Source organism: Scomber scombrus, chromosome 3 (assembly GCF_963691925.1).
Source record: "Scomber scombrus chromosome 3, fScoSco1.1, whole genome shotgun sequence".
NCBI lineage: Eukaryota > Metazoa > Chordata > Actinopteri > Scombriformes > Scombridae > Scomber > Scomber scombrus.
This window is the reverse complement of record NC_084972.1, coordinates 18,485,238-18,512,621: the sequence shown is the minus strand read 5'-3', so window position 1 is coordinate 18,512,621 and position 27,384 is coordinate 18,485,238. Positions and strand designations below refer to the sequence as shown.

The 27,384-nt window shown below is 38.1% G+C and overlaps 1 protein-coding gene across 1 annotated transcript in view; it reads right to left on the bottom strand.

Moving 5' to 3' along the window:
- Positions 1 to 3,859: 3,859 nt before the first annotated feature.
- Positions 3,860 to 27,384, bottom strand: part of LOC134006020 (voltage-dependent calcium channel subunit alpha-2/delta-2-like) — a 31,395-nt gene continuing 7,870 nt past the window's right edge. Inside the window, exons 3-38 of the mRNA XM_062445080.1 lie at positions 22,909 to 23,025; positions 22,222 to 22,281; positions 18,626 to 18,670; positions 18,286 to 18,421; positions 18,054 to 18,185; positions 17,456 to 17,513; positions 17,302 to 17,352; positions 15,428 to 15,527; positions 15,127 to 15,288; positions 14,902 to 15,012; positions 14,690 to 14,768; positions 13,628 to 13,677; positions 13,367 to 13,456; positions 13,186 to 13,251; positions 12,800 to 12,874; positions 12,635 to 12,709; positions 12,451 to 12,522; positions 12,175 to 12,246; positions 10,607 to 10,668; positions 10,389 to 10,465; positions 10,236 to 10,296; positions 9,938 to 10,035; positions 9,752 to 9,842; positions 9,571 to 9,633; positions 9,374 to 9,477; positions 8,200 to 8,298; positions 7,992 to 8,083; positions 7,841 to 7,888; positions 7,056 to 7,127; positions 6,503 to 6,655; positions 6,361 to 6,413; positions 6,048 to 6,103; positions 5,456 to 5,579; positions 5,248 to 5,357; positions 5,055 to 5,137; positions 3,860 to 3,974 (exon numbers count right to left, since the gene is read on the bottom strand). Coding sequence (XP_062301064.1) covers positions 3,879 to 3,974; positions 5,055 to 5,137; positions 5,248 to 5,357; positions 5,456 to 5,579; positions 6,048 to 6,103; positions 6,361 to 6,413; positions 6,503 to 6,655; positions 7,056 to 7,127; positions 7,841 to 7,888; positions 7,992 to 8,083; positions 8,200 to 8,298; positions 9,374 to 9,477; positions 9,571 to 9,633; positions 9,752 to 9,842; positions 9,938 to 10,035; positions 10,236 to 10,296; positions 10,389 to 10,465; positions 10,607 to 10,668; positions 12,175 to 12,246; positions 12,451 to 12,522; positions 12,635 to 12,709; positions 12,800 to 12,874; positions 13,186 to 13,251; positions 13,367 to 13,456; positions 13,628 to 13,677; positions 14,690 to 14,768; positions 14,902 to 15,012; positions 15,127 to 15,288; positions 15,428 to 15,527; positions 17,302 to 17,352; positions 17,456 to 17,513; positions 18,054 to 18,185; positions 18,286 to 18,421; positions 18,626 to 18,670; positions 22,222 to 22,281; positions 22,909 to 23,025 — 3,093 coding nt within the window. The 3' untranslated portion in view covers positions 3,860 to 3,878. The remainder of the gene's footprint in view (positions 3,975 to 5,054; positions 5,138 to 5,247; positions 5,358 to 5,455; positions 5,580 to 6,047; positions 6,104 to 6,360; positions 6,414 to 6,502; positions 6,656 to 7,055; positions 7,128 to 7,840; positions 7,889 to 7,991; positions 8,084 to 8,199; positions 8,299 to 9,373; positions 9,478 to 9,570; positions 9,634 to 9,751; positions 9,843 to 9,937; positions 10,036 to 10,235; positions 10,297 to 10,388; positions 10,466 to 10,606; positions 10,669 to 12,174; positions 12,247 to 12,450; positions 12,523 to 12,634; positions 12,710 to 12,799; positions 12,875 to 13,185; positions 13,252 to 13,366; positions 13,457 to 13,627; positions 13,678 to 14,689; positions 14,769 to 14,901; positions 15,013 to 15,126; positions 15,289 to 15,427; positions 15,528 to 17,301; positions 17,353 to 17,455; positions 17,514 to 18,053; positions 18,186 to 18,285; positions 18,422 to 18,625; positions 18,671 to 22,221; positions 22,282 to 22,908; positions 23,026 to 27,384) is intronic.

The window sequence follows — 27,384 nt, the reverse complement described above, 5'->3', positions numbered from 1 at the left end:
TACATAAACATTCACTCGTTTGTTTCAGTCAGTCGTCATGGAGAAAGTCTTTGACAGGCTTCAAATGTATAATGTACAGTGTGAAGATGGGACAAAGTAGAAATCTTTGAAAATGGACAGTGTCTGTGCTTTGATTCAAGGCTGAACCACAGTGTAGAGAGAAATGACACGTAGCAGGAGGGCAGCAGGGTGCATTCTCAAACATCTTTCCATGAAAAGGCAGGATGGGGAGGCCAGCTGCTAAACACCCGTCTGTTGTGCTCTTTAAAAATGTTTCATTAGTCCATGAGCTTTATTTTTTCTCCTTTTTTCCCCTTTCCGAGAAGTCCATTAAAGTTTAACGACTGCAACCCTTGAAATTGAAGTGCGTCTTTCACATGACCTGCAGGATGAACGTCCACATCTATGATGATCCTGATGTTCCTGCCATCCAAAACGAGTGCAACAAGGCACTGCTGGGTGGAACACCGGGCAGATGGAGAAAAACAGCGTTTTACAAATATTTTGTCAAAAAAGCTTTTTCTTTTTAAAAAATATCCCCTTCTAACTCTGTAAGCAGATCCAATAGTAACAACAAAAAGACATCAGGGCCTGATAAATCACTGAGGGAGGACGTTTCCAGGAATTCATCACACGTAACTGCATATGAATGAGACGCTGCAGCTGACAGGATGGCAATGTTAGTAATTTTCTCCACTAATTAACTTATTCTAATATGTTTTCAACTCACATATACTCCTGCCTTGTTTGTCATACTGAGCAATACATGGAGAGATATTGGAGTGACCACTTTACTCACTCAATTCAATTCAAATTCTTTATATAAACTGGCAATAATGTTTAAGTTACATTTTTGCCCTGAGTGCCTTCCTGCCACAAATACCTATTCATAAAATATGTTGTCATTATTAGTGCTGCAACTTGTAATTATTTTCATTATGAATTAATCTGAAAATTACCACCAATTATCAAAATAGTTGGTTATTAAGTTCATGTCTATTTATTGATTATTCCTTTCATTTCTTATCATTATTTCAGTGTTATGGGGCTAATATTAATCCAGATTAAACCCTGAAATAAATACATTTATTTGTATAAATTTAACAAATTTACTAACTCCAATATAAGTGATCCAGTACACACAGTAATAGCTTCATACTGATGTCAAAAGACTAACTGCTGAATCAGATTGTGGACATCAGGATAAGGCATGTGTGATCAAATTGAAACGTTCTCCCACAGAGAATCATTACTTTCAATAAGAGATCGGGAGAATCTGGACAGAGGGCCAAAAAGCATCACATACCGATAACATATTGATAACACTGAAAGCTGTTCAGAAGCTACATTCCCCATATAGAAGCATACAGAAGTGCATAAATTCAGATTTGACAAACGGTGCAAATAAAGGATGGGATAAAACTGACAAACAACTTCCCATCAATCAAAAAAAATTACGCAGCACGTTTAAAGAAATCTCGGCCACTGACACCAGACTTCTGGGTGTTTTATGCTAAAAGTCTACATAGGAAAATGTATGTAGATCACTTGAAATGCTTGTCACAATAATTAATCCTAGAATCCAATTATCACAGCATTATTGCACTGAACCTTGTGCACTGTCACGGGTTCCTACATTCCTTTTTTATAAATATATAGTTTTGGTCTGGTTTTGTCTTATTTGACATCCTTTAACAACCTTTTATTTGACTGGAAGCACTTGAAGAACATACCAGGAATCTGTGGAAGCATTTCAAAAAAACAATACATGTACTTTCTTCACAGATGTTTCATCACTGATCTGTGTTAAGAGGTCTAACACTGGTATTTGTCATCATACTGGCTTATCTAATCTGTTGTCTCACGTCATGTGCTCTGAGAAAATAGATTCAGGGAAAAATACTCTTCACTTAAATTCTGCCTGATATCTTGTTGGATTTAGTAGATTTATGAGACAGTGTACTCAAGAGGGCAGAGGGTAATCATTCTGGGTCGTGTGCTGTACTGAAACTGTCTCGGCAAAGGTCAAAGACACTGAAGTGAATGTGAGGTGAAGGCCCGGATCTACTGTCATGTAAAAACTGCTCGAAGTGCAGGAGCTCCTGCATGTGCCAGGACACTGACTAGGATGAAACATGCAAATGAAAACAGGCGCAGATTATTCATTCTGAGTTAACAGCAAAAGCTGCCAAAAGCAACATCTGAGCAAAAACTGTAGGAGGGAGCTTCAACTGTGAGGCTCACCCAGCAGCAGATTCTGTCTATTATTTATTTTGTATTATTTATTTTCATGCTGTAGCTTCTTCTGTGGTGTGAACAATGTAAAACTGTCAGTTGTGTAAATGCTCTGGGGCCTGCATCATGAAGAAATTTCCCTTAGTTTGGCTCTCTTTGGGTTACTGTAATTGAGGTCAACACTGGCTCAGTTAACTTTTCTCTCCAGCTTTGAGCAGTTTATTTGAAACAAGAGAAGGTAAATGATATACAACATAATCACATAACTACAAAAGAAAAATACACTGTAGAAACTTTGACAATAATATCAAAATATTGAAAGTAATTATAATTGTGATTATAATTATAATTATAATATAGGCCTCTCTAACTGGGGTCAGTGTTTTTAACATGTTCAGTAGTCCAGAATTAATATGGAAAATATCCTTATTGTACGTAATTTCCAGTGACATTTTTTTGCTTTTTGTCTCATAATGAACAAGCTGTCATGAATAAGTGATACACTTAAACAGCTAAAGGTAACATAAACATCTTCCTGCAACCAAAGCAGATAGGAAATGTAAAGATAATTTAAAATAAACACCTGATCAGGTCAGTCTGTATGAAATGTTGCACTTATAATTTACGTTAATTCAAAATGTACACAATTAATATGCGGGAATTCATCACACTGTTACTGTGGTAAACTTTCTTTGTTAAGTTTAAGTTAAGTTTTAAACCCATAGGTAATATTTGCAAATACTATTTCTACTATGGTTGACATTTTTATATTTATGGCCAAAGTGATTCTAAAGATTTATAAAAGTGCCTTTATATGTTTATTAGCCACTTAATTGCAAACTCAGTACTTTAATTCATGTCACGATCCTACAGGAATAAGCTGATTGTTCAGTAGTTGGACTGTTAATAGGTTTGATCTGATCATCTGTATGTTACCATAGTGATCAGCCTCGATTTTAAGTGAGCCATTTTCGTGATGCCGGAAAAACTTGAATCAAGACCAAAGAAAGCCACTAATGTTGCTTCATGATACAGAACAGGCCTCCAGAGAGGTTTACCCAGAAGTTCTACTGTATGGAAACTGTAAATCTATGTATACAGTAGACTCACCTAATGGGCTGCCTTAACACACAATAATATTAAACCTGCAGTAGAAAATGCATATCAGTCATAACCAGAGTTGATAAGCAGGGTGTCAGAAAGTGATGATAAGAGCTCTAAAAACCTAGAATTTGTCACCACCGCATTTGACACCAAAACCTGACATCAGTTCCAGCTGGGAGATTATTTGTTGGATTGTTAAAAAATCAATTTCAACTGCTTCCCTGACTTTCTGGTGATTGTATACATGTGCAAAACATTGCAAACATGCTTGTCCTAGTTTAAGTGGCATGCACACTCAACACATTCTCCTCCAGCATTTTGCACTAAAGCCGTGAAACACCAACAAATGCATAAGCAATAAGGCAAAAAACACTATGAGCTGATCCAGTTTTTTTTTTCTCAGAAGGACAATGCACTGTGTGCTCTTTGTAGATCAAAAAAGAAAGAATAATTCTGCAGTTGCGGTTTGATCTGACTTTCAGTAGATCCGAGCCTAAACCCAAAGAAATGAAAGATGTAAGTTAGAGTGTTTGCACGTGTCAGAGATGAAAGAGAGGCAGAAGAAGCTGAATGAAGAGAAGGACTCCTATGGACGACTGCAGAGAATGGCCGCGTCCACACTCTGATGTGTTTTCCTGCAATGAAAATTAACAATAAATGGCTCATAATATTATATACATCAAAGGTAACGTTTGACATATCAGGAAATATGCTTATTCACTCTCTTGCCAAGAGCTAAATGAGAAAACCGATACTGCTCTCATCTCTGTACGGTAAATATGAAGCTACCACTAGCTTAGGGTTAGTAAAAACACTGGAAACAGGTGGAAACAGCTAGCTGGGTTCTCTTTGAAGTTAACAAAATCACAGATTGCCAGTTACGGTGACTCTCAAGTAACCATGGATTGATAAGTATAATGGGATACAGCATTGAAGGCGGGGCCCCACTTATTCCTATGAAAGTTGTACAGTGTGCATAAACCCAAAGAAGCCACTTCCCACTCTGCATGCACCCATGGAGTATGCTCACTAGGCACATCTGCCAGCTGAGATAGCTAGCTTCTGCTTTAATCCTCCAGCTATCTTGAATAAGGATAAAACAATTCAATCGTGTGTCTCTTCTAGACTTTTGAAATGTAAAGGAAAGGAATCATTTCACAGAGGTTGTGATGCTCAGAAAACTGTATTCGCTGATTTAAAGATGTCCCTTTCACAATGTGGGTCAGGATGAATCATGAGGCATTGAAATTACAAGGTTTGACTGCTATGTCATATTTGCTTCAAAGCCTGGTGCTGTTCCTGTATTCAGGTCTCTTTATACATCCATGCTGGTCACTGTGAAGTTGCGAGGCAACCAGTAGAGACTCCCTGAGTGCCCGGGCAAGAAACATCTGTCACATAAATCCAAACATGTCACATAAAATTAAACAAGCCATATCACATGTTCATTGGTGGGCTTTAGAGGTGCTGGTAGGTGGATTTTGTTATCTTTGAACAGAGCCAATCTGTGTTTTCACTTTTTGTGATAAGCTAAGCTAACTGGCTGCTGGTGGTAGCTTCATATTTAACAGTTCAGAGAGTGGTATCAATCTTCTTATCTAGCTCTTGGCACAAAAAAAAGCTAATATAAGCCTATTTTCCACAATTTTCAACTATTCCTCTAAGAAGTAAATTAAAATAATAATGTGTGCATTTGCATTTACTGTTCTACTTACTAAGGCACTGTAGTCAAAACAGGAAGCAGGGCCTTTACGATACCGTGCGTTGCTCAGTACCTCACATGGATTTTCCTCCTGGACTGTTTGTATTTAGTTAAGGGAGATAACCGTAAACTTAACTGTCACACAAGATGAATGAGTTTGTACGTTCAGCACATATGACAGCATCACAGAGTATGTGAAAGGATACACTCTGTCCTGACCTGGGTCAGTCTCTCTATCTCACAGGAGCTGCAGGGGAGAGTCTCAGCCACCACAAAGAGGAGGTTGGTGTTTTCTATCCGCTTTGCGTGGAATAGCCTATTGGAGACAGTGATGGATAGTCCAGAGTACTGTTACATATATGGTAGCATACACACACTGTGAACACATTCTGCTGATTCTCCAGAAAAACACACCGTGAGCAGTTTCCACAGTCCTGCAGCACGTTGTACGAGTTGGTGGTGTTTGTAAAGTAGAACTGGCTTTGGATGGTCACACAGCTGCTCTCCTTTGTCTCAAAACCTTCCACCAGGATATCGTCTAGAAGGCAAACACACATCAACCTTTAGAATTTTATGTGGTTTTAATAAAACATTCTCATCTGATTTCACTCAGATTTTATGAATAAAGGTTGCTGCTTCCACACTTTTGTTCACTTTCAACAACATCCTCTTATTACAAGGACAGCTCGGAAAACGCTTCCAGTAAGGAAATTGTAAAAACAATTAAAAAAAATTAAAAAGAGGAGAAAACCTGTGGTGTAAATACAAAAAAATAAATGTTTAAAATATAATGTTTGTGCTGCAAATTACATTCTCAATCATGACTACAAATAGAAAGTAATGAACACTAAATTGGATTCAGTAATAGATTATTTGATTAATGAATTAATCAGACATTTATGTGTACATACGGCCACAAACAAACAAACACACACACACACACACACACACACACACACACACACACACACACACAGAAAGATTGCATGAAGATGTAAAAATCCACCTCGGTAGAGCCAGCTGTTGTATGCCAGTCCGTATAGTAGCTGCTGCATCACAGACCTGCAGAGGTGATCACATTGCACCTTGTTAAAGAACGAAGTACATTCTGGAGACATCAATGAATAACAGTTAAAACATGTCAAGGCTACAGTATCATTGAACTGAAAATAGTTAAGCACAGTGCAGCAGCTGACAAGCTGACATGCACATGAAACCAGGAGGCTTTCATGCACAGAAGTCTGGACACAGTTAAGATTGTTTTAGGGGCACCTCACATGCTCTAAGTGTCATTTGATTTCTGGTAAACAAAGTCTCACCATGCAAGTGTGGATGTCCACCAGGCCAAGCTGAGGATGTCAGCGATGGACGGCTGCAGAAACCAGTAAATAGTTAGGAGGAGAATTTTCAATCATCTTAAAACAAATAATAAAATGTCCCCAAATCTAAATGGCCTTTTACCACAAAGATGCCTCTCGGTGCTGCACCGGTGTGGCTGCTGCTGACCGGTTCACATGCAGACTGGTAGTGGAAAGACTGACGCCGAGTGAAGATAGAGTTGTTGTAGAGTGCATGCATTAGGTAAGGATCCACGTCGCCAAAGAAGAGGCCGATCTGTGATGGAAGGAAAGGAAAGACAGTAACAGGGAGGTGAAGAAACAATACCACACAGTGGATTAACATAAACCATACTGCTGATTTCCACTTGTTTCATCCTACCCCTAATTGTTTTTAATATATATATTCTTTAATTTTGCCCAACAGTGATAAATGAACTGATCTGAACTGAAAAGATGCTTTAGGTTGAATAGTTGAGAGAGAGAGATGATACAAAACATGCAATAATGTCTATCAATAAGATCTGTTTACAAAATGTAAGTTGAATTTCCGAAGAGATTAGTGGAGCAGGATAATCAAAAGTGCCTGATTTTGCATATTGATTCCTTTGCTATTCATTTATTATTAAAAAAAACTCAAACAAGGCACACAGTGTACTTTCTACCATGAGGCACACCTTTTTCCAGTGATCCCTCTGATTGGACATAACCAGGAACCCACCATCATCTATGAGATAGCAGAGGAGATCCTACAGAAAACACAGTTAATAGTTCAAGAACGCTGCACACACAGCACCAGTTTTAAATTGTGTAGTGTATCGCTGATATAGAAGAAAATGTCAGATCTCATAAGAAGAAAAAACCTGCAGGCAAAACTTAAGTAAAAAGTAAAACTTCACATATGCTGGAAGACATTTATTAACAGTAGATTACATGAAAATGTTGTATAAACAGTATATTTCACTGGTCTCAAAATAAACATTCAAGACTATGTGGTCAAAACTATTATTGAAAAAAAAACCAATAATTACAATTGCTCCTAAAGTTTTCATGTCTCACCTTGTGGTGAGAATGGCTTTGATTGGTGTGTGACTGATAAGGTGTGCTGATTCAATCATTGGCTGTCAGCTGATTACAGCTGGGGCGTATGACTTCCATGTCCTGCATGAACTAACGCTATGCTTCATTTATCTCACCCAAATGACAATTTTTGCATACTTTGAAGGAATCCCAGGAATCCCAAATCAGCAACTTACTGGTTAATATGGACATTTTCCCCAGTGTAATTTAATATAGTGTATCTCACAAGGTAACATTTGACGGGTGAATTATATTTAATTATTTATATTAGTTTTGCTGAACAAATTCAATCCTCCCTCAGGAATGTGATGCTTGTCAAATTTAAACATTGATGACTGTCTGCTACAGTACAGCTGTCGTGTGAAATAAGAAAAGTTCTTACATCAGTGTTGACTTCACAGTCCATCTCACAACTCCTGGATGGTCCACACTGTTTAAAAAAATGTTTAATGAGACAATAATGTCACTTTTTAAAGTTGAGTCTAAAACTGTGTGATTAATGATCATTTGTAAATTGCAACATTGTGCTGTACCTTGTGTGAGCCCTGTCGATTGTCTGACACGTTGCTGGCCAGGATCTTAAACTTGTCCACCCACGCTTCCAAGTCCAGCTTCACTCCAACCACTGAGGAGGGAATAACACGAAGGCAAGACACAGCATTTTAGCAAGTAGTAAAAATAAAAGCAGTAGTACGTAAATACTGGGAACAAAGCACAAAGTATTTCATCAAGTTGGCTTACCTGCAGGTTTGAGAATTTTGCCTCCTAAATTAACCTCTATAGCTGAACTAACCACAATTCCGACTGTGCCATTTTCTGCAACTGCAGGGTCGTCCATGGCTGTTCAATAAAAAAACATGCCATAAAAAAATATGATGAGAGGTCATAGTTTGATGTCACACAGATACAAATGCAGAATGTATCTTTTTTTTAATTTTATGTTTTACCATAGAGTGACAAACATCTGAGCAACCTTGGGTTGAGGATGTGAGACAAAATAACTTTTTGAAAGATTTTTCAAAGCTTTCAACCACATTTCATAGTCTTCATCAGCAGCTGGAACTGGCCCATCTTCACCATTTCATTACTTAACCTAAGTGTGGGGCATTGATTATGTGATACCAGATGGATGTAAATGGAGGAGTGATTGTAACCCCAGCTAGAAGACACACTTAGGTCATACGATGACACTTCCCATGTTTGATGAAGACCGTGGATTATTTTGACCCACACATTTTGACCCAGTTGTTTAAAATTAGATTTTCATTGTCACTTTATCCATATTTACAGTAAAATCTCATTTAATAAACTGCTATTTTAATGCATTAACCTTGAACTAACTGGATATTTTGGCCACTTGGGGGCAGCATAAACAATCTCTAAACACAACACTGACATGAGCTTTTAAGTCGATGTAGCAAACGTTTTCAGTAAATAGTTGTCACACATCTGACCGTTACAGAGCAACATTATCATTCATTAGGAGTTCTGTATTTGGACACCTGGTGAATGTAAGTCCAACATTCACTCTCATTTTAACTTTGTTTTGTTCTGCTCCAATCCTGAGAGAAATATTTAAGCTACTAAGTGCTCCGGTGTGTTCACCAGCCAGTTGTTAACTTTGTCTGCCTGATCTTTAGTGCTGTACAGACAGTGTACAGTCAGTTTTTAAAGCTGCCTGCTGCAGCCAAAAGTGGTGCTATGAGGGCACTGAGACTGAATCAAAACAGTAAAGTAGTTGGCTGCAGAAGCAAAACATTCAGCTAAAAGACACTATAAAGCTGCAGTTGTCCCTCATATCTACTTGAAGGGCAATTGGTCATTTGATTATAGCCACTTTAATCAGCATTTACATTAAGGCCTTATTCTATAAACATGAACAGGAACAAGAAAACGGGTTTGCTCAGTTACTTACAGCCTCTGGATGGAGCTCTGAACATGTAACCTTTGTTGTCTAGGCTCCGTCTGTAGTAATTTGAATTGAAGGGTTCAGGATCTTCATCCCATATCTCAGAAGCCCTGAACAAACATAACACAAAGCATTCAGTGTTTTAAGTGTGCAAGATCACTTGCATATTTCTCTGCTCCATTGAGTACATTTATCTTACTCACAAATTGGGAAAAACTCTTGTTATTCCTCCATCTGTGGACGCAAAAACAGCAAGGAAGCCATACCTGTAAGAGCGGATTTTTAGTTAGCAAGTTCTGTGTTTTTTATGAGTTATCTTGTTTTGAAAAGCAAGTGATTTTTCCAAATGAACAGTGTGTGGGAATGCTGTGTAGAGAAACTCACGAATTAAGGTCCTTGTTCTTCCATACGCGTGAGGCCAGCTGCCCAATAATCCGAGAATCCAAAATCAGGTTATGGATGAGGCCTTGGTCACCTGAGATAAACAATAATTGCAGATAGTTATACATGTGTCTCTTAAACAGTAGCCAAACATACTAATAAAAGCTGTATTACACTTGTGTAACTTACACTCATCAGACTCTGGGGAAATGTCCAACATGAGAGAGAGGAAGTTCTGCAAAAACTGTGTGTTGTTGTCAGAAAGATGAAGACGCTTGCAATATTCCCTGCAGAGAGAGTAGAATAAATCAGAATCTGTCATTTACTTACAGATAAAAAAAGAGAAGAGGTCTGAGGGAGAGCGTGAGAGAGGGAGAGAGAGAGGGAGAGAGAGAGAGAGAGAGAGAGAGAGAGAGAGAGAGAGAGAGAGAGAGAGAGAGAGAGAGAGAGAGAGAGAGAGAGAGAGAGAGAGAGAGAGAAAAGTCACCTAGGAGCTAGAAACACATGTCCTGATGATTCAAAAGAGCTGGGCAGCAACGACTGCATGTCTGTAACAAAGAAAGAGCAAGATGATTTTTCTCTCATCTCTGTATTACATCTTTCTACAACAGACTTGAAAGCTCTGCCTACAGATACTCACACTGGAGCTGCAGCATCACATCACTTAGGTCTGCCTGGATGTAGTACTCATTGTAGGGAGGTAATACCAAACCGAGACTGCAGGTGGCAGCATCCCAAAAGGTAGATGAGTGAATGGATGGGAAGACACAGATAAGAAAGGTGTCTTAAATAGTACAATAGTCCTCATTAGCTTCTGGTTGGTTATTATTTGTGATTCATATCATTATAACCACTCACCTGTAATCTGTACCATTGATAGGAGTCCAGGTGTAACTCCTGTGCACCTCGTCAATGTATTGCTACAATGAAGGACACAGTTCAACACACTTCAGTCAAAGATAAAGTAAATGAGCTACAGTTTACCACTTTTACTTTATGTACAATTTTACCCACTAGCTTTATTGTTATTTTGGACATGAGGACACAACAGTCTCAGAGAGCCTCATCTGTGATCAAGATGCAAACAAAACAGCTTCTACACCACCAAAATTCAAAACACAGGACTGGAAGGTGTTTTAATGCAGGGTCTAACACCAGACAACTTCTAAATCTAAAAACACTAATAATAATCCTATATAATCTTATAATCTAAAGCAGTGATTAATATTTTCTGATCCTGTAACAGTTTTTAAACAACAGTTTGTCTTTTTTTACTACTACGATGATGACGATGATGAATAGAAAGAGACTACGAGATGATGTTTATCACAATATGCTTTAGACCAACAGAGAAGAAATCAGTTCTTGTGGTGAAGATTGTTCTCTTAACAAGATGATGAATTTTTAAACAACGAATTAATTGATTAGTTACCTCTAAAAATAGTATGTGAAACTTGTGAAATCAAATTCAAATGAATTATTGGGCCTTTAAAAGGGAATTCTATCGATTTTAAACATCAAGGTCTGTTTACGGGTCTTGGGGAGCACTACCACATAAGTTAAAAAAAGCTGCATGCAGTCTTTGAGACTCCAAAGGGAGCTGTGCAAAGTTTGAAAATGAAAAAAAAAAACATTTGGGGGTGTGGAGTCTCAACCCCAACCGGTCAAGGCAGATGGCTGCCCACTTCGAGCCTGAGGTTTCTTCCCGTTAAAAGGGAGTTTTTCCTTGCCACTGTCGCCAAGTGCTTGCTCATGTGGGAATGTTGGGTCTCTTTAAATTAAACTTAAAGAGTACAGTTTAGTTTTTTTAAACTGCCCATCGTGAGTCTGACAGTATTACAGGAGTGCAATGATGAATTGGTGAAGAATTCTTTTAACACAATTACAAAACCACTTACTTGGAAATAAATGTATAGCCAAAGTTGAAAATGATTACCATTATTTCACTTATTGCATAGCAGAGGTACTTTATGACTCAGCGGGCAGGAAGAGCTCTTGTCTCATCTTTACATTCAGTAAGCTGCACATCACTATAATAGTCTGACAAATAAGCAAAAGCAGCAAGTTTACGAGGATTCAGTTTTTAAATCATAACTTTAAGATGAATTCTGTGCAGTAATACGTCAAGTAGGATAAAGTTGACCTTAAACACAGCTCTACAGTTACAGCTCTTCTCTTAAATAAGTAGTTTGGATAATAAAGCTAAACAGGACTTTATTTAAGCTTGTTTGGACACACTGCTCAACACTGTAAATCTGTGATTATGTGTGAGTATGTGTGTCTGTGATCGCTACAATAAAGCTGATGAGTAAAATGTAACCAACTGTATTGTAATCGAGGCATTAGGACAACTGAACAGTTTATCCAACATGCCTCTACATGGCAGCTGAAATCAGATTTACAGAGTAGAGAGAGATTTGACTTGCCTCATCAATTGACTTGATAAGAGTTTTAATCTGCATGTCTCCTGGTCTTCCATCAATCATCTGTCGCCGGATCTGGCAAATGAAAACACAAAACGATATTTTTATCAGCCACAGACATGTTATGAAAACATGTTACACAGGCTGTCAGTGACCTGAGGCAGATCGTGTTTGTTCGCTGGCCCGATAATAAGTTTGAACATGAGCTTAACAACAGCAAAGAACAGAAAACGCCTGAAACCGGAAACTTTTCAACTCCACTATGCACTAAGTGCTCACCTCCTCTTTATTGCTGTCCTCCACCTCTGCATCCAGGAAGTCCAGCGTCACAGGCTCAGGTAGGTTCACCAACTAAGAGGGATCGAATCGGAAAAAATACATTTATATAAAATAAATGTAAAACAGGTAGAACAACGTGCTAATCATCAACTGGACAATACTCCACAGTTAAAGTATGTTTCACCTTTGGCTGAAGATTAGGGTGAAGAAGAAGATATCCATTTGGATCAATAGCAAATATGTATCCATTGGCTCCGAGCTGCTTTGGACATAAAAAGTAAGGAATGACAGTTATGTGTCTGTCTGTATTGTTCATCAAGAGTGCAATAAAAATAAAAAAGTCACTTACATTGTAACGTGGTGTGAGTCGCTTTATCTCATCAAGATGCACGTCAACTCCCATGACACCTAATATCAGCTGATTCTGGTAAGACAACAGCAGCAATAAACAGCGAGTTAAAGGAGTAGTTAGGAAATATGCTTCTTTGGTTTCTTGCCAGGAGGAGATGCTAGGCTAAGCTAACCGGCTGCGGTCGGTTTCATTTTTACTTCACATATATGAAACAGGTATCAATCTTATCACCTAACTGTTAGCAAGAAAAGCAAATAAGCGTATTTCACAAAATGTCAAACTATTACTTTTATAGGTGTGGTCTGCTAGGATATTTAACAAAGGGACCATAATCTGCAATAAGCTAACATAAAAACACATCATGTTATTTACTGTTTTGTTACCTGTGAGTTTCCATCCATGGTGAGATTAAATACAGGCAAAGTCCCAGTTACTACCATGCCGAGACCCTACAGAGCCAAAACATTAAGCTCCAAGTTATATAAATGATGAGTTTTTTCAGTGTATATATGTTTGAAGCTATACTTTTGATAAAGTTCAGGAAAAGGGGTCATGCTGTCTCACCAAAGCATCCTGATACACATTGGTCCACTGGACCTGCTTAGCATCACTGCCTGCCAAAACCATGGGGCGCCCCAGCACGTCTAGGTACTCCTGACAAAACACAAGAGATACTGCACGTGACTGGCTGCAGCTTCAAAGCAGGGAAGAATGGGTGTGCAAACAAATGGCAGTAGATGTTTCTACAGAGTGAGCGAGCGCCACAAGGAGAAGGAGAAACAGAGAATGGGGATCAGCTGTGTCAGAGGCACTAGACAAACCCACCTGGGTGTTAATCCTTATAGCACAGATGGAACGGATCTCAAAATAGTAACCTGGCAAGCGACAGAGAAAAAAGACAAACAGAGAGAGAGAGAAAGGGAGAGAGAGAGGAAGAGCATGTGTGAGCGAGAGCTATTAGAAAACACAGGAGTGGTGCTCATAAATATTCCAGATTTCACTAGATGCTACTAGACCAGTGACTCAGCCACTTATATCCCACAGATAGGAAGCTGAAAGAGGCATACCACTGAGCTTTAAAACTGAGCTTTCTGTATTTATACAGTTCAGTCACCATTAGATCAGTAGAAAGTCCAGCCTAAAAGCTCCTGCAGCACCAAAAAACCTCATTCGTTATCAGGATCTGCTTCAAAAAAACAGTCTGTGTGAGTCTGCTTTTCTTCTTTTTGTGTTCTCTCTTTTATCAAATACAGGATCCAGTTTCCAATTTTTCAAGAATCAACCATTTTGTTTCAGCAACTAATTATCATATTATTTATCATCTATTATTTTATCAATTAATTTATTAATAAATTGGTCCATAAATCACAATTTCTCGCAGGCAATGGTGATCATCAACATCTTCAAATTGTTTTTGTTTTGTCTCCAACAGTCCAAAAAAACAAAGATATTCACTTTAATGTGACAAAGAAAAGCAGCAGATTTTTACAATTGAGAAGCTGAATCTGGCTTTGGTATTCTTGTTTAAACAAAAGAAAAAAATATTACATATTTATCAAAATACGCTCAGTGATTTATTTATTTGATCTTGGTGCACTGTTATTCTGTCTAAGCTCCGATTAACTAATTTAGAGTGCACAGGAATTTAAAAGAACAGACTGAATTAGACGTATTAAAGAAATTACTTTAAAAGTTGCTCAGTTTACTGTTGACACTTAATACAGAACACATCCATCATCTACCAGTGTTTTTAAGTGTTGGGACCGCAGTCTTACCTTGTACCTTTAGTAGTAGTATTATTATTATTGTTTAGATAACTTGGGCCAATATACTTACACTGGACAGTATAGAATGAGGCGATCGAAGCACTCAGGAAGTTCAACTCACCTTTATTCGTGCATGCAATCCACTGTAAGGGTGTGACATCATAGTTGTGTTGACCCACAGAAAAGGTGAATACTCGAACCTTAGGAAGAGATAATAGAGAAAATTAAACACACAGTTTTCACAGGGCAAATTACATAGCACAGTGCACTTGTTCAAACACTGGATGAGGCTATAAGGAGTCTGTTATGGGGAGATGAGGAGAGGAAATCAACCGTTTTGTTGGGCCAGTTGTATTGCATGAAGACATCCTGAGCTCTGTCTTCTCCTCCATCAGTGAACAGCATGATTATTTTGTTGCAGTTGGCTCGTGGGACATTTGTCTTCTGAAATATAAAAAAAATAATAATAATAAAAAGGGGATTAATGAGATTGAACAGCTGAGTTGGTACAGTAAATCAGTACATGGAAAGCTTGATCTGAATCAATATGTCACTTGCATTTAACAGCTGGTTGAAGGCAAAATGAAATCCAGATTTGTAGTCAGTGGTGCCTTTAGCCTGCATCTGCTGCACTGCATCTTTGAAGATCTTTTTGTTGCGCACGTTAGCCTGGACTAGATGCTTGAAGCAAGGCACAACCGCCTCAGCCTTTTCGTTAAACTGAAACACAGAAGGAAGTACAATTGGGGCTCAAATATGGTAAGAAATTAAAGGAATATGGTCAACAAATCCAGAACATACAAATGTGAAATAACAGAAAATCAATGATGTTGAGTCTGTACGTGTAGCAGAGACCAACCCTAGCCACGTTGACATAGTCATCATCAGACAGAGTATCCAGCATTTCCATCACTGACGCCTTGATCAGTTTCAGGGTGAGTCCGCTGACACTGCCGCTCCTAAGGGGTGAAACACACAAGTTTCATCCCGGTCATGTGGTCAAACATGGAAAAAATAAAATACTACAGATGGGGCTGAAAAATTATGTAATGGCATGTTTCAGTTCAAAAGGATGTTTGCTAACACTACATTTGAACATGAGCCCAGCTGCAGCTGATTTGAATAAAGCTCCACTAAACACGACCTGATGCTGTGCTACGACGCACTCTGAGCGTGTCTGGAAAACTATTGAGCAGAAAATGAACTGTTCTCTGCCACTGAACAGAAGAGTACTGGTAGAAACATTAATGTTTGTGTGGAGCTGCATTTGGGAACTTTTTCCACAACAACGGAAGATATGTGAGGAAATACTAGTGCAGCAAAAAGACAAAACAAAAATTCTTTCAGATTTACAAAAAAAATCAATGATGGTTTTTTGATAGTTCTTAAAAACTTGACACGATTATTGCTGCTGATATAAAGAATCCAATAGACCTATTTAATAAGTGAAGTAGTGAGTAAGGGTAGTTATCTGCAAGTAGGCAATTATCTGCTTCAGTTCTAACTCTCTCTTATCACTCTCTGTGCCTCTGAGTGCCTGATTAAAGTCTTCAGTAAAGCTGAAAATGTTACACGTGCTTTTTTCACGCATTAAATCAAAGACATGATTTTCCCTGATCAGTCAGCACAAAATTGCAAACCTTGGTGGAACAATGACAAAAGCAACCCCTGCACACTTACTCCAAGCCACAAAATGTAATCAAGAAAACGTTTCAACCTCAATCCGATCTTCACACTGTTTAGTTTGCCCCTAAAAACAGGCCACTAATCTTGGTAAATAGACCCTTGTGTCTCTAAATACTGTCTGGATGAGGGTTTTTCAATGTTCATAACTAATGTTTTCCTATTTGCACTTGAAAACACGGCTGTCTTGACATGTGATAAACAAACATGTTTCATGCTGATGAAAGGTCATTCATGAGGGCTGCTCTCCTATTTCTCTCATTCAACTTAACAACAGGATTAACCTTACAGACAGCTGAATATCAGCACAATGAATAGCAACCACAGGGACAGCACAGTGGTTGCACAGGCTGCTGTGTTCCAACGCATCATTAATTCAGCATGAATTCTTGTTAAAAATAAAGCTACAGCTTAAGCTAACCGCCTACTGGCTGCAGCCTTATATTCAACAGTAAGTCGTGAAATGGCTATAATGTAGATATGGCCATCTAACTCTCCGTTACAAAGCAAATAAACATATTTTCCCCAAATTTTGGACTATTTCGGTAAAGAGTAAAACTCATGTCTCATCCAACTGTATCAACATTATGTCACTATTTCTGCATTAACACACAATAAAATCACCTCTTGTAAGAACCACTTAGATTCTGTTTGTAATGTCTGAATCATCTCTAACATGACCTTTAGGTGGACTACACCTGATTAGCAGTATGAACTGCACTTTCAGCTGCTTTCGGTGCAGTCAGTGCCAGGTGCAGTTTTTCCATACAGCACAATCCATACAGGCAGTCTGGCCTCTTTCTCTAGTATTGATGGCCAATTGGACCAGAAACACAGAAAAGCTACTCACTTATGTAAAATAACACTGTTCACTGTGTTTACTTGGAGCTAGGAAGATGGGGGATTAAAACTTCACAGACGGGTTCCAACACTTGTTAATTACTTAAAACTTTAAGAAAAGAAGAGGGCTCCACATACTGTATAAAGCACATTAAAGCTATTTGCTAAACCCAATAAAAATAACAACTTTTTAAAATATGAATTACTTACACATCAACAAGAATGACCATATCTTTGGGGGATGAGGCACCCTGGATGTACCTATGAAAAGAAAGGATAAAGTACTTTAAAAAAGTACACTCTAAATCTACTAATTATGTGAAAGATTACACCATGAAATAATGTATCAAGCAGCATACTGTACCAGGGCCTCCTCCTGACATCATACAGGTCAATTTTATCTGGAGCTTTCCAAGGTGAAGCTGTAAAAGCGAAAAGAAAATGTTTCCCTCAAACTTCAAGCTATGTCTTCTTTGTTCTATCACAAAGACATACTTTAGTTCACCTATCACATCTGACATCAGTTTGGGAAAAACAGAAGTGGCTGTTAAAACCAAGGGAGCCATGGGTAGCTTTGCTCCTTTTAAAAAGACATGAGCTCTCCTGAAAATGTGATTTGTGAAATGTTGGGGGGTCTCTAAAATATTGACAATATGCTATTTTTTGCTATGCATTTGTATTTTTCTGTCTCTTCATCATCATTGATCATGCATTAAATGAGGCTATTGTTGATGTATGACTCATGCATGAGGGTGATTCATCACTTATTCACTTTCATTAAGATACCACCATGCATGCTGTTCTTGTCATCATCATCTAAGTGTGGTGGGGCAATATTGTAAGCTTAAATCACTATAACTTAAAGATCAGTCAAAAACAACCTCCCACCCCACCCCGCTCTATAGAAAATACTGAGTTCCCCTGAATGCCGTGGCATAATTTGCACCGTAGTTAAAATTTACCTGGGTAGTAGCGGGTGACTCCTGTTGCACTCCCGAACGCCTGCCACAGCAGTGACGGGTCCTCCCGACTGTTCTCCATGAACACCTTCTCCAGCGCCTGCGTCCAGTTCAGCTCATTCAGAATGATTGGAGCTGATGATAAAAAAAGTCATGGATATGCTCCTTAGAATATGTCAGATAAATGAAATGACGACTACTGTGTCAAAAACAACATCATATACACGCCACTTGCCTCCTTTATAAATGTCTGTGGGAATCTGAACAGCCGTGTAGGAGTAGTTGACATTGTTTTTGAAATTTGGATCGTAAACAAACTCGAGCTTGATGTGAGAAGGATTTTCCACCTCTCCTTCTCCATCCATGGAATACTATGAGAACATGAGAAAACAAGCATATTAAACTAACTTTCATCCTTTCATCAGCGCTGTTAGAATTACTCCTCTACTTCAGAAAATGATAATTGCCCATTTTTTACATTGTATTTCTATTCATTCAAATAATCTTCCTTCTGTTAAATGGTTTCAATAATTAGAAATAAAACACAAGCATCAGTTTATTTGTCCCTTACTCACATAATCCAGCTCTGCCTTGGAGTCATAATATGCCATGTCTAGCTCCTGGAAGAAAACAGATGGGATGCAAAACATTATGAGGACTAGAAGGCACGTGTTACAGATCAAGTCACCCTCTGGACACACTGAGAATACTTAATTAGGGCTCCATCTGAAGATTAATAGTTATTTTTCATTATTGATTAAACCTATTAACCTGTCCAAAAATGTGCATTTTGGCACCACTTTGATTCATCTGCTCCTCAAAGTAGAACAATTCTGTTTTGAAAGTATCAAAAATAATGAATAATAACAGAAGAGTTATCACATAATCACTGAATGTGTTTTTGAAATCAGTTTTTGTTGTAACTGACAGAAATGATACAACAGCCTCATAAACAATAAATATGAATAAAGTACAACAGCAAACCTTTACTCAAAGTAACATCTACTCAGATTTCACTTAAATCATACCATGTCACTATCCTTTCTTGACTTCATGCTGTTTATGGGTCAAAGCTTAATGAGACTTTATTATAAAAACATCAAAACCAATAAATAACATGGACAGTGTGACTCAAACAAACACATGTTGCTTGGATCTGAGCATCATAGCTCATTTTGCTTGGAAAAAACAGGTCTATCGATGTGCTGATTGACAGCTGCTTAAATGCTTAGACTGAAATTATGAATCTATTTTTTTGCAATTAATCAATTTAACATTCTGTAATCTCAAAATTATTGCTAGAATTGTCTTATTTAACTGTCAAAAAAACACAAAACTGTTCAGTTTACAATAACTTTCATCCTTTGAGTTTGAGGGACGCTATAGCGTCCACAGAAGACGCTATAGCCACAGCTCTCCACTCTGCTCTGTCCCACCTGGAGCAGCAGGGGAGCTACACGCGGCTGCTCTTTGTGGACTTCAGCTCGGCGTTTAACACCATCATCCCCAACAGACTGGTGAACAAGCTGTCAGACCTGGGAATATCTCACTCCATCTGCCTCTGGATCAAGGACTTCCTGTCTGACCGCTCCCAGAGGGTGAGAGTAGGCCCCCACATCTCCTCAGCGCTCAGCCTAAATACTGGATCACCTCAGGGCTGTGTGCTGAGCCCCCTACTCTACACCCTCTACACCCACGACTGCACCCCCGTCCACTCCAGCAACAGCATCGTTAAATTCGCTGATGATACCACTGTGGTGGGGCTCATCTCTGGGGGGATGAGTCTGCATATCGGGACAAGGTGGAGCAGTTGTCAGTGTGGTGCACAAAAAAATAACATGGCACTGAACACTACCAAGACAAAGGAGCTGGTCATAGACTACAGGAGAAATAAAACGGACACTCCGCCCCTGTTCATCGGCGGGGACTGTGTGGAGAGGGTCACAGACTTCCGGTTTCTGGGAGTTCACATGGAGGATGACCTGACCTGGAGCATCAACACCACTGCTATTATTAAGAAGGCACAGCAGAGATTGTACTTCCTGAGAGTACTCAGGAATAACCAACTCTCACAAAAACTGCTTGTGTCCTTTTATTGTTGCTCCATTGAGAGCATTTTGACCTACTGCATGTGTGTGTGGTTCTCCAGCTGCACAGCTGCAGAGAGGATAGCGCTCCAGAGGGTCATCACCACAGCCCAGAAGATTATCGGCTGCCCTCTCCCCTCCCTGAAAGATCTGTACAGTTCCCGCTGTTTCAGGAAAGCTCGCCATATTATCAGAGACTCATCTCACCCAGGACACTCGCTGTTTGAGCTGCTGCCCTCAGGCAAACGCTACAGGACATTGAGAGTATGCACTAATAGATTCCAAAACAGCTTTTACGCTAAAGCCATTAATGCACTAAACTGCATTAAATAATGGCAATTATTTATTTATTTTTTGTTTCTGCACTTAAAGACAGTATCTCAATTTCGTTGTGCTTTGTACAATGACAATAAAGACTTTCTATCTTCTATCTTCTATCTATTAAAATAAATTGAGAAAAGAAGCAAATCCTCCCATTTGCAAAGCTGTAACCACCAAATGTTAACTATTGTTTGCTGCTTAGTTCTGTCACATTATGAATCAGTCGACAGGCTGTGAGGCTCAGGCAGAGCATCGCCATCTGGTAGTCTGAGTTTCTGTGGAGACCTAACACACTTCACAAAAAGCTGTGGCATCTACTCAGAGGCCGATATCTTTCTATTTTTGGCCTGTTCTGATTACCAAACATCTCCAAAGAGAGTTATAGCCTATATTACAATTAAACTAAACATGACACCTCTCCCTCTGTCTCCTCTTTGTCTTCTTGCTGTTAATCAGTATAGATCTCCTGTCTTCTGAGTAGCACAGTCCTGTAAACATTTAGCTTTCTTTGTCAGTAGGTCACGTTTTTTTTCAATCTCAACTTTAAGGGCAACATGGACAAAGCCTGCTGAGGAAGATGGTACAATAGGATTAAAAGCTTCAGAACAGCTACTGGGTAACCTTGTGATGTGATTGTTTTATCAAAGAACAGTTTTTACACTGTGCCTTGAGATAACTTGAATTAAATTACATATTTTGTGTCAGATCATCACCTTGAGTCACAGTCACTGTTAATCTTATATCAAATTTAAAGATATATTTCAACATTTTGGGAAATATTCATATTTGCTTTCTTGTTGAGAGTTTGAAGAGTACTACTCAGTACTACTCTCATTTCTGCACAGTAAATATGAAGCTACAGGGAGCAACCAGTTAGCTTAGCTTGGTATACAGACTGTTGTTTATTGTTTTACACTTTATTGTGATCTATAGTATGTTGATAGATAAACATCTTTGCATATAAAGTGAAGTTATTTCACAGAGGACAGAGAAGAAAAACGATTAGCAGAGACCATGCTTGTGGTTGAGATGGATTTTTACTAAAAAAGACATCTCGAAAGAGACCTGAAAGCTCTGGAAAAAGCTGGTAAGTAGATACTGAGTCTGTTGGGTCTAAAGTACTACAGTATTTTTAGCAAAAAGAAGACACTTTCAAGCTCAAGTTTCAATTCAAACACTTGAACTTCTTCACGATTCACTTCACAATGTTTCAATGAGGGGATAAAACATGCAAAACCACCAGTGTTCTTCTAAAACAACAGCGGATTCAGTGCATCTGAAAAGGATGCAGGAGGCCATGTGAGAGGATGAGGTTCACCCCGTCTCATTTTGCTGGGCAAACGAAGCAGACCAAGTGGAAAAGTGGAATGCCAATGTGTTTGGGACTCAACAGAGCCACACGGCTGAATGCACTCAGTCATCTGTTTCAGCCAGTCGAGCACTGAGGGAGCCGCTCAGCTGAATGGGGAATGCTCTCTCTCTCCTCTCTCTCTCTCTCTCTCTCTCTCTCTCTCTCTCTCTCTCTCTCAGGTCATCCGGTTTCAGAGTCAAAACACTGAGAGATGGACCCATCTGGTCTGAATTATTTTAATCAGTGGTTAAATTTGAGTTTGTAAAATGTGCAGTATGTAAGGGAATATGTTGATCTTGTTTCTTTTGACTCAAACTTTGATTTAGTAAGGAGATGGCATGGATGACATACTAAATAAAAGTAATTGTGACTGTGAAAACAATTTAAAAATACAAGATATTTAAGTCTTTACCTTGATCCCATCCTGCCATAGATGCTCTCTCTGCAGCCGCTCTGCTTCACTGGCTAACCTCTGCATGTTAAAAACAGAAACACTCACATTAGTGGAGCCGGTTAAATTACATGTCTGCTCTCTCTAAAACAAAGGAGGGAGAACAATGTGAAAGCAGGTGCAAGAAATCACACAGTGGATTTCTCTGAACCTGCCACGGTTCAACTGTCCTGCATTTTACACCACATAAGAACCAATCAGACAATATCAGGAAAGCTGTCGATCAAAATTTTCTGTCTTTGTCTTTATTTCTTTGTTGCTGTCAATGTCAGACAGCCTCCAGTTATTCCCTCTTTTAGCCAAAACATTAAAACATGCTATTAAAACAATATGAAAATAATCTACTGGACATGTAAAGCGTGTAGCTATGCCTTAGGTTACTGGATTTAAGGAAACTCAGCAACATCATCCTAAGTGAATAAAAATGTCATTTTCCTTTAAAGGAACATAAGGTTATACAGTGAGCTATATCAGTATTTCTAAGAATACATGACAAGCAGCTACTACTTTATTAAACTACAAAATGTATGTAGTTCTAATGAAGAGAAAAATATTTACAGTAAAAAAAAAAGATAAAAGAAATGAAGAAGCACAGTCAGTGGTATCAGTAAGCTGTCAGTGTTTCATATTTATCAGAAACAGACTTACATCAAGGGCTTTGCGCTTCTTAGCCAGAAGTTTCTCTATATCTGAGGCCACCTTCTCCACAATCTTCCGAGGCTGATTCCTCACCACAGTGAACCTTCTTCTTTCTTCATTGTAGATCTGAAAATGTTTTTATTGACAATGTTAAAGACATCAGAACAATAATAGCTAATAGCTAATAACTAATTTATGCTGACCATTGCTCTTTCGGCTGACTGCATTACCATTAGTGTGGCTGATTATCTTTGTGGTGCTATTTAATATTTGAAAAGAATCATTTTGTAAAATTGCACCAACAAAACATTTAAGAAACTGTTGAAGGTTGACCCTCAAAATCTCAGAACAATGCTGGTAGCAGAGAGAAAATTATTATTCAAAGCTGGTGGATTTGCAAAGAAAAACATTTACATTTACAAACTGACGACACAGATGGATAGCCACTTGTTGTGTTTGAACTTTAAATACAAACCTAAATATGGATATTGGATGGATCTATTCACACACAATGTCTTTCACTGAGGAATCACATTACTGGGGTTTCTTTTCTAAATTACACAATGTGGCATTTATCCTAGAAAGAACATTCAGGCTCACATCGAGGATATTTACCTCATTTAGACACTTCAAGTTCAAGAACACAACTGTTTTGAAGCAAAGACTGGTGAGACATCCAGTTTTATTTCCTCTAACAATAATGTCTAATGTGCAGTATCTATGAGGCTGATTATACCTCAGACTGAAGTTATACATTATACAAATATTACTTGGTATGATTTAGTCAAGAGGCTAAAACCAACTGCAAACAGAAAGAAACTAGATTCACCCATATAACATTTGTCTCCAGTATGTCTAAAGTTAAATTAAACCACCCATGGAAACACAACAGTTAACTTCAGAGGACCTGAAAAAGGCGCTTCAACATCTTCACAGAGTATTTCTTTTTATTTCTTGTACCAGAGGACATTATGTGTCATCAGGAGCCTTGTGGCGCCTACACTACATCGAGAAGAGATGCAACAAATGTCAGTATCTGTAGTATGTTTGTAGAAAGCACTGTATAGACAGTCTCTTGTTCTGGTTTGTTTCAAACTGATTTCTACTTTAAAACTAAAAATGTTGCAATAAATGCATGAACTCACAGACCAGTATTACGAAGCCTTTAAAAAAATGTTTACTGTGGTCTAAACTGTGTACTAAAATGTTACTTTTCTCATCCCCATATGATGAAAATATCATGTATTTACAACATTTTAATTATAATACTGTATATTATTTAACTTTAATTTCATTAATTTATCTTCCACATCAATGTTACCTGATGTATACTGTTTAATGTACTATTGTGTTATGTGTGTCTTGTAAGGTGTCCTTAAGTGCTTTGAAAGGCGTCTTTAAATAAAATGCATTATTATTATTATTATTATTGTTATTATTAAACAGCTCTGTTGAATTGTTACTCTCTTTGGTCTGACATTTAAGATTAACAGTTTACATTTTTACATCTAATTGTTATGCCTTTATGGTCAAAATCTCTGGTTATTTTTGTTGGTTTCTAAAACTGACAGGGATTTTATTATCCTGCAGGTGTAAAGCCAGTGGAGATTCATACATATATAAAATACCATTTCCATTGCGCCTGCAGGATCTATACACAAACGTACAGTATGTAGAAACCACAGCAGTAACTGGGAGTTCAGCAGGTTCATTTTCATCACATATGCAGCAGTAAAAGGCCCCTATAGTTTAACATAAATCTGGTGTGTCTAGTGTCTAAGCTGTGCGGAAATATGTCGGAGAGTAGATGAAGACAAGAGGGGAGACAGTGACCTGGATGCATGAATTTGGCAAACCTGCATGCATACTATAAATGGACTTCACGAAATGAACTTCAAGACATCCCTCAAGTTTTGTACTGACCAGATGCTTTACTGGCCGAGGCTGACATCTCCATCTCTCACAGATGGGAGCATGCAGTAATGAACACGGTGTCACTGTGTGAACTGTGAGCTGTCTGAGAAAAACTAGGGCTTGTGTGGAACAGATTCAGAATAGAGATGATCTACTGACGATGGTTGTTTCAAAGATAGAAGTTAAAATAATAATGATGCCCGGAGCTTTTAACAATATACATTAATTTTCACAAAAGATGAGGTGAAAGCAAACCACTGACCATGAGATTATATCAAACAAACCTAACTAAAAGATAAATTCTCAGGCACATAATCAGCCTTGTTTTTATAGCCTCATGTTGGTCGGTCAGTCAGTCAGTCAGTCCAAGACTGGCGGATGAATCACCATTTGACATTCTTGGTTACCAGAGGTTGCATCTCTCTGACTTTACTCAGACTTTGACATTTGTGGTTATGACTAAATCCAAAATCTAAATTTTGTGTCTCAAAATTTAAATGTATCCAATACAAAGAAAGAGTATATCACCATGGGAAATATTACAACTGGTACCCGTCATTTGAGCATTTTCATCATGTACATGTTAACACAGACATAAACATTAACATTTAGCTGAAGCATTACTGTGCCGAAATACAGCCTAATAGAACTGCTCGGTATTTTTGTTTTTACTAATTATTATGGTGGTCTTGGAGGGATTTTTTGTAGCCTTGCATTTTTTCTCTAAATAACTCTAGTTAATAACATTATCACATATTTAGAATTAAAAGAATCGTAGTTCTTTGAGATCTCATCTAAAAATAGCACCATCAAAAATAGTCCTGGAAAACCACAGTGCAGCAGTCTAAGTGGTGAAAATCTGATACTGTACTGTACAGTGGGCCTGTATCACAATGGCTATCGAATGCAAAATCATGACTTTTTAGTGTCTTGGAAACTGAATATAACGTTTCATTCATATTGTCATTATCACTGCATTTCCACAGGCAGAGTAAAACAATTTCTTTAACAGATCGAGACTGTTTCAGGAACATGGAGGGATTAATGAGGATTGAATGAACAAGTAAGTCTCTCATCAAGGCATTACTGCAGGCTGCAGGCTGACCATCTGCTCTGCTGTGACACAAACAAAGAGGACACGTGCCGCTGCTCTCTGCTGAGGGAACGCCCCCACACATCTTCCCAGAGCAGGCCACTCTTGCCCCCTACAGATGATCTTTTCTCTAGTTTTTAGCATTTGGCTTTTCAGGGACTGCCCCTTCTTCCCAGCCACCTGTTACAGCAATGATGTGACATTACTTCCAAGTTACAATGTTGAATTCAGGTTTAAAATGCTCACGGACTGTGATCATTGTGGGAAATCAGGTGAAAGCAAATCTAAAAAGATTAATTCAGTTTTATTTTGACTGCTTTTCATTTTAATTATCAATTCATTGCATTTTGCATCGATATACTTTAATTAATTAGTCAGTTGTTATATATGAAATGCTACAAAAAAGGAAAAAAAACATATTGACATTATAAAACTGTCAAAAGTCCAAAATCCAAAGAAAATTTGTTTAAACTTGGCATCAGACAATGTTTGACATATTTGCTTGAAATGTGACTCAATAATAAATAAATTATCCGAATAGCTACATTGACAAATAATGAGGTTTCTTGAGTACTGATGTAACTGTGTTAACAAGATTTGATTTTACCCTTTAAAGTTCACCCAAATTACAAAAAAAACATATTTCTTTATTTACCACTTGTGGTTTTTAGCCATGCATACAGTTGTGCTTTTATTAGTCTCAGTTCAGTGATAACTGTCTCTAGCGCAACCTCAATACAATGGAGGTGAAAAGAAAAAATAGTCCCCATGGAAAATCTTATTCAGACTCAAAATCCATTTCCCCTCCACGTACTGGGGTGGTGCCAGATGGAAGTGACATTTTATTTTAGATTTGGTGGCACCGACCATTTAACCGTAAAAAGTAAAAATTTCTCATTTATGTTTCGGAAATAAGTTTACTGCAGAGAGCCAGGGGTAATCAGATTACTTAAATGATGATAACATAATGATGATGACGATCACAACATGATTGATACAAGATGCAGTACATGATCAGCTTATGAGAGCTGACACAAGGTCTGAGTATTACTGAATGTAGGTGTTATCGATCTCATGACTTCATGAAATATAATACTAGATTTTCTAAATCTAACCACTGTACAGTAGGAGTGTGTTCGGGCATCTCTCTCACTTCATAGGAATTACACAATGTGTGCAAGATTGATAATTATTTCAAACAATTCACAAATTTCCAGCAAAATTTGTCGACAGCATCTAAAAAGCAGAGCATAGATTCTGAAAACTGCTGAATATAAACCCCATTAGAGTTTTATGTCTGTTCAGGAAAAAACTAAATATTCAAGTGTTACTCTGCAATAGCCACAGAAAATCATGAAAAAAAGTTTCAAGGAAGAAGACTGCAGTTGTTTTCTTGTTTTATATACCTGTTTATCTTCAGCTCTTAAATAACTTAATGGATTTTAAGATGTTTTGCACGCTGACCTCTTTGCTTAGGG